Source organism: Sphaeroforma arctica (assembly GCF_001186125.1).
Source record: "Sphaeroforma arctica JP610 unplaced genomic scaffold supercont1.295, whole genome shotgun sequence".
NCBI lineage: Eukaryota > Ichthyosporea > Ichthyophonida > Sphaeroforma > Sphaeroforma arctica.
Window position 1 is genome coordinate 41,983 of NW_014040263.1, and position 6,319 is coordinate 48,301.

General features: G+C 36.9%; 1 protein-coding gene across 1 annotated transcript; it reads right to left on the reverse strand.

The window, feature by feature from the left end:
• Positions 1 to 2,833: 2,833 nt before the first annotated feature.
• SARC_04928 (hypothetical protein) lies at positions 2,834 to 4,722 on the reverse strand (the record flags this gene model as incomplete). The annotated part of the gene is made up of 1 exon (XM_014301222.1): positions 2,834 to 4,722. The coding sequence occupies exon 1, from the start codon at positions 4,673 to 4,675 to the stop codon at positions 2,834 to 2,836; it is 1,842 nt and encodes a 613-aa protein (XP_014156697.1). The 5' UTR covers positions 4,676 to 4,722.
• Between the last annotated feature and the right edge of the window lie 1,597 nt (positions 4,723 to 6,319).

Below are 6,319 nucleotides of genomic sequence, written 5' to 3' on the forward strand. Positions count from 1 at the left end.
TAAACCCTAAAACCCGTAAGGTGCCGCCAGAATTTGGTTTTTACGATTTTGGTTACAATTTTCTGCTTGAAAGTGTATAAAATTACGGTAAAATTGAAATTGGAATACGAGAATGCTGTCCAAGCATATAAAAACACTATTATACAATAAACCAATATAATCATTGTCCTACGATGGATACCACATCATAAAATTCACTAATGTACAGCTGACCAATTACCTCAAGGCCTCGGAATAATTTTACATTCTCAAACCCTAGGATTGTCGTAATTAAAGTTATATTGTTTGATATTTATATCGTGTTTTGGGATTGTTGTCTGATTTATTATTTTAAATATGTATTTATTTGTGTGTATTTGGGGGGTTTTATCATTTATGTATGTATTTGGGGGGTTTTATTTTACGTACCTATGTGTATTTATTTTGTTTTTTAGGCCGCTTTTGCCAACTTCGGAAAAATATACGAAAATACTGTCTAAAAACTATGGCAAAGTATTTTTGTATAATTCTTTTGGAATATAGGACATGAAAATTTCCGGAACATTTTGAAATATAGCGTCGGTTATATTTGAAATTATGGATGAATATTCGCTGAGTGTTTCAATTTGAACAGTTGGCAAAAGCGCGAACAAACAAGCAATTATCCCTGAGTTGTTCCAAAATAAACAAACGGATTTTATTGGACCTTCGTTTCCAAACATTTCTATTGAATCTCATATATCGTTATGAAATTTTGTCGGTTTCGAATCCACGTCAGTTTGTTCGACACTTTTGTAGAATATTTGCCTGTTGGTTACGTATATGTACGCATATATTCGCGACCATAAATAAGCGAGCCATATGCTGCTTACTTACTTGCAACTGGCATTCTTCGCAATTTTCATCGTAGCCTGTTTCCCCGCACATACTACCCAAGTCCCAACAAAGCGTAAATACAAGATGAAGTTATAATAAAACTGGAGAATACGTACGTATACATAATTTATATATTTACAAATAGAAGTGTCAAAAACTCAAAAAATGCATATGTTTTGTGAAATGCTTTTTCGCGCTCAAAAGCCAAAGAGTATTCCGAAATTAGAATGCTCTTTCTTCATTCATTTTCAAAGAAATATACAACAAAATGAAATACTGCTCCAATATTTTTTATGTCGTAAAATGCAAAATTTGGAATTGGCAAAAGCAATAGAATTGACAATTTATGAAATATTGAAGTTTTGAAATACTGAAAAATGAAATTAAAAATTCCTTCAATATTTTGAAATTATGAAGAAAATATGGGTATGGATTTAGATACCGAAATAAGGTGTTTTGTTCTTTGAGTGTATTTATCATCGCAGAATTTTCAAAAGATGGCAAAACCGGCCTTATTAGTTTTGGTTGTTTTTTAAACAAAACGAAACAAAAAAATATCAAACTCACGGTTTTATTATTATTTAGTGCAAAAAAAATTTGCAGCATCCTTTCGTCCTACGGACTCGTCCGTTCTCCCTTAAATTTTAAATACACTTCTATTAGAGGGTCATAATCTTCTCCAAGAAGCCCAGACTCCAGACTCCAGTCTCCAGTGCCCCAGTCCAAAAATCAGAATATCTCTGGGCCTGAGAGGCTGAGCCCTGAGGGCTCAGGAGTGACGACAGTCGGTGACGACAGTCCGCCGTCCACTCGCCGTCACAGATTTCACCTAAAGTGTTCTTTTTAAAAAAATAGATCAAATAAAAGCAATATACGGCACAAAATTTTACAACTATCAACTACCACAAAAACTATATGAATTAACTACTAGTTATATGTCGTACAGCACACATATAACGTCTATCGTTTTGTTGTTTACTGACTAATAGTTGAGTTGGTTACTGTGCCGGATTTTCTTTTTTTTCTTTTCCATTCGGGGGCTGGAGAACAAGACACGTCAGAATTTGAAACTTTCCTAAAAACTGCCAATATATATGTTGGCACGAGGAAGAGTAGAAGGGGACAACCATGTGCAAAATTTTAAAATTGCTCAAAAATGCCAATACTGTTGCAAAAAAAGCAATTATTTTCAAAAAAGCTAAAACCAAAATGTTGTTACAAGGAGAATTCGAGGACTGAGGAGTTGCTAAAACTTTAGAATTCATAAAATATGCCAAAATATGCTGTTCAAGATGAGAACTATTTAGAAGGTGAAACGACGAGGAGTCTCGGAGGAGGTCAAGTGTCAAATTTTAAGGTTCCCCAAAAATAAATTTTAAAAATAGAAGCTTTTTCTATATTTATATACAATTATAATTGGTTCGATTTCAAAAAACGTTTTTTATGTTACTCGATACTTTTTTTCCAGCCTAAAAATATAAAAAATAGTCGCCTATGATTAAAAGATAAGGACCAACAGCATTACACTAATACAGGTTAGAATATCGCGTTATATCGTGTTACAGTGGTTATCTTGACCTTCAAAAGAACATGCTATCCTTACAGTTATAATATAATTGAAGTATTGTCCGTTTCAGATTATTAATACGTCCAGTAGTTTAGCTAATCTCCGAATTTGCCGGACATTTGCCCGGTCGGCTGTTCACAGTGCGGGCTCTTAATAAATTTTTAGTCTTTCAACATTCTGCGATGTGTTAGAAAACAACGTTTGAGTCAAACAAGTAACTTATAGTAAGAATACAAATCCTCCGAGCATCAAATACTCGTTTAGATGTATAGTATATCATTTAGGAAATCTCACACACACCGGAAATTTGGATTTTAATGTAATACGACGCCTGTTGACAAACTATTTGGAGTAGAGGAAATACATTTCGGTATGTTGTGTTTCCATTGATTTATTATGAAATCAGTTATATCATAATCCTTCATCCCGTGTGTTATCGTTTACGTTTGCATTTATAGCGTCTTCTCGCGAGCTGTGTAACTTGTGCGCACCCAGATACATTGGCCGCGCGGCATAGTTGCCTAGTCGCCCCTCGCTGTCTCGCGAGTGTATGTTGACCCAACAGCCACTATACATTTTGTTGAAGCATCGAGAAAGAATCTCATCTCCAATGGAGAATCGTGCCTTGATAGAGCCAACAACTCTTCCAAGGTTCACGAATTTAGATTTATATATGATATTCTCAGGTGCATGATACCAGTGAGTCACAACGGGGTCGAAGTCGCGGTGGAGCACAATTTGATGCTCTACTTCTAAACCTCTCGGGGATAAAGCAGGTTTGAGCTTGATGGTGTATATATCACTGTCATCAGTAATTCGAAGCTTGCCTCCGTTATTCATTGACACACTGGTAGGCACCTCATTGTTAAAATTCCAATGCGGGGGATTATTATGGAGCAATCCAAAAAAATCATCTTCATGCTCTTGCCATTTAACGCGAGAAACATATCGAGCATCAACGGCGTTTGGATCACTATACTTTGCGGTGGCCAAAGCATATTCATCCGCTTTCGCTTTCAACGATTCGTGCGAGAAGGGTGCTCCATCTGCAGTCAGTAATTGTACCTTATCCCACACCAATGCCATGAATTCGATGGGCATCGATACCAAGATCCGGCGGAATAGATAATGATTATTCAATGGTGACATAGAAATGTCCATCCGGGAATGTCGCACACTCGTGCGCAGACTTTTATCGTAATCCCACGGTTGGAAGTAGAATTTCCGAAGTTTGTCATTTGTAAACAAGGCCATATTGTTGCCTCTGTGGTCCCAATCCCCACATATAGCAAATGTAATTGCTACCCATGTGCACAAATTGTCCATATCGAACCACTCGCGCAAGACATCCGGTAATTCATCATCGGTGGCTTTGTTAATAGCGAGCATCATTTCCACTAGCATGTTATGGCCATCATTCCCTTCATAGTCCATCACCTCTCTGAACAAAGTATCATTGTACTCAGGATCTGTATTTGGCAAGAGGCGAGGATCGTATTCAATATCCCAGTGCACAAGTTTGTAAAGATTGAATTTTCCGTGTCCACGCCAATTACGTCTGTTCACAAAGCCTTCGTTAACAGGCTCGAAATTGATATATATTCCATAGTCCAGATTTTTCACACTGCCATCGGTTCTTTCAATTGATACAGAGAGTTCCATGAAATTGGTCCTCAGTGAATTGAAGCTTGGCACCTCCTTAAATGCATCAAACAATATCTTTGACCGTAATCCACTTTTGTCAGACGAGTCTTTCTTTAGTACTAGCATCTCCAGATCCCGCCATCTCTCTTCACCTTCGACGAACTTCAGTGTGAATGATTTTAGCTTGGCTGCTCGGGTTGCACCACCATGTTGTGACACGATCACATTTCTATATACATCCCCCAATTCGTTATCATGTATTACCAACTTGCAAATGACTTTTGCAGCGTTGTCGTCCAATTCATTTATGTTGTCGAGCACGTCACTGAAAGTGATTTGTGAATTATTTTGCTCATTCGGACAAGTGAGATCTAACTGTGTGATCGATGCGGCGGGCAAATCATCGCTATATATGTATCTGGGCTCAAAGTATTCAGTCGGGCGTGTAAGTGACAATATTTCACGTCTGGGGGAAATAAAATCTTGCAGCACAGTAATCTCTACATTGTTGGTAAATGCCTGTTGGTGACAGGCTATCTCGTATATACAATACAATAACACACTTGTTGGAAGTACCTTTCGCAGCACATTGGTACGATTTATAACCATGTCGTTGATTTATTTACGTTCTTTATGAACCTCAAAAGCAGCCATACTTGTAGTCTTAAACACCTGCAATATTAAGAGAGCTCATTATATTTACATTTTTTTTAAAAGCGTGTTGTCCTATACACAAAATATGTATTTTATGTTAATTTCTTGATTTAAAAAAAAGGGTATTTGTGCACCATACTACGTGGATATTTGCTCAGACAGTGGTACATAAGTGTATTTTGAAAATGAAAATAGTGATGTAAAAGCGGCCTAGGTTATTGTTTACTCTTATAACAATTTTTAAAATCCATACTCGGTAGCCGCGAATAGCGGCATAGCCACCTCTTTTTTTTTAACGTGTGTGTGTGTCCTGTGGTTGCGACTTGCGACTTGCGAGTTGTTAGTTGTGTGAGTAATATTATATCAGTGTTATTAAAATAAAATAAAACATCACAACAAGAGACTGATGAGAGACTGAGAGAGTCTCAGTCCTGAGAACCTCTACTTTAGAGAGTATACCTCTACTCTCACTCTCTCTCTACTACAGAATACTGCATAGAGTACAATAAACTGCTTACACATCATGTCACACGTGTGATGCTGGATACATCATACAGCATGTGTGAGCACTGAGATGAGCAGTTCGTTACTTGTTACTCTTCTCGTCACTCTTCAAACATTTTGTGTGATGCACTGATGATGTGACCATGACTACGAGATTCTATATACATACGACTCCTAAATCCTAATGACCGACGTCCGGGATGCTCCAGCATCGTCGGGCCTTCAGCGTACAGTCGTACACTGTACAGACTACAGAGTACAGACTACTACAGCGTGGGTCCTGTTTGAACGTTTCGGTTAGGAAACTCTGAAAGCAGTGAAAATCACTGAAATGCAGTGAAAGCCACTGAAAGGTCGTGAATTTTTACTAGTTTTTTTATTAAAGTTTACTTAAACAAAATCATGGTTGAGAGTTGAGACTTGAAAATAAAAATATTACTCATTTCGACATGAGGGCTGTTTTGGTTTCCGACAACATTAAACATATATATCGGGATATCGGTTAAAAAAACGACACATGATCAGGTGCACGTGATGTATTTAAAATAATGTATTAATTTTTAAAAACAATGAGTTTATATAAACAAAGCAATGACAAAATAAAATGCATTATTGTATTTGAAACGAAAAAACAACAAAAAAACAATAATTTAAATTTAAAAAATCTATATTGGTATGTACAGTCGTTTTCTATTCAGATTTTCGAAAGAGTAGACTGATTAGAGTAGAGGGCTAGAGGGTACTAAATAGACAAAGAATTGAAGCTCTACTCTAAGGGGGACAGTAAAAATAACTATCAATCCATACATACCACCTGATGACCAGAAGCCCAGAACACTACTCTGGTAGGGTAGAGAGGGACAAGAGTAGAGAGAGTAGCCAAAGATGAAACGTCAAAGCCCCGAACTCAAAACGGCTGCCTCATGCCTCCCGTGGATGCTACATATGCTCAACTCAGAATCCCAAAGACCTCTGTGATGAGGATGAGGTCCTCATATTTATAAAAGATACAATATACATGTAGGTATGTATAGATATGTACTTATATAGATATATCTTTCTATATATATACCTATATCTATATCTATATATATG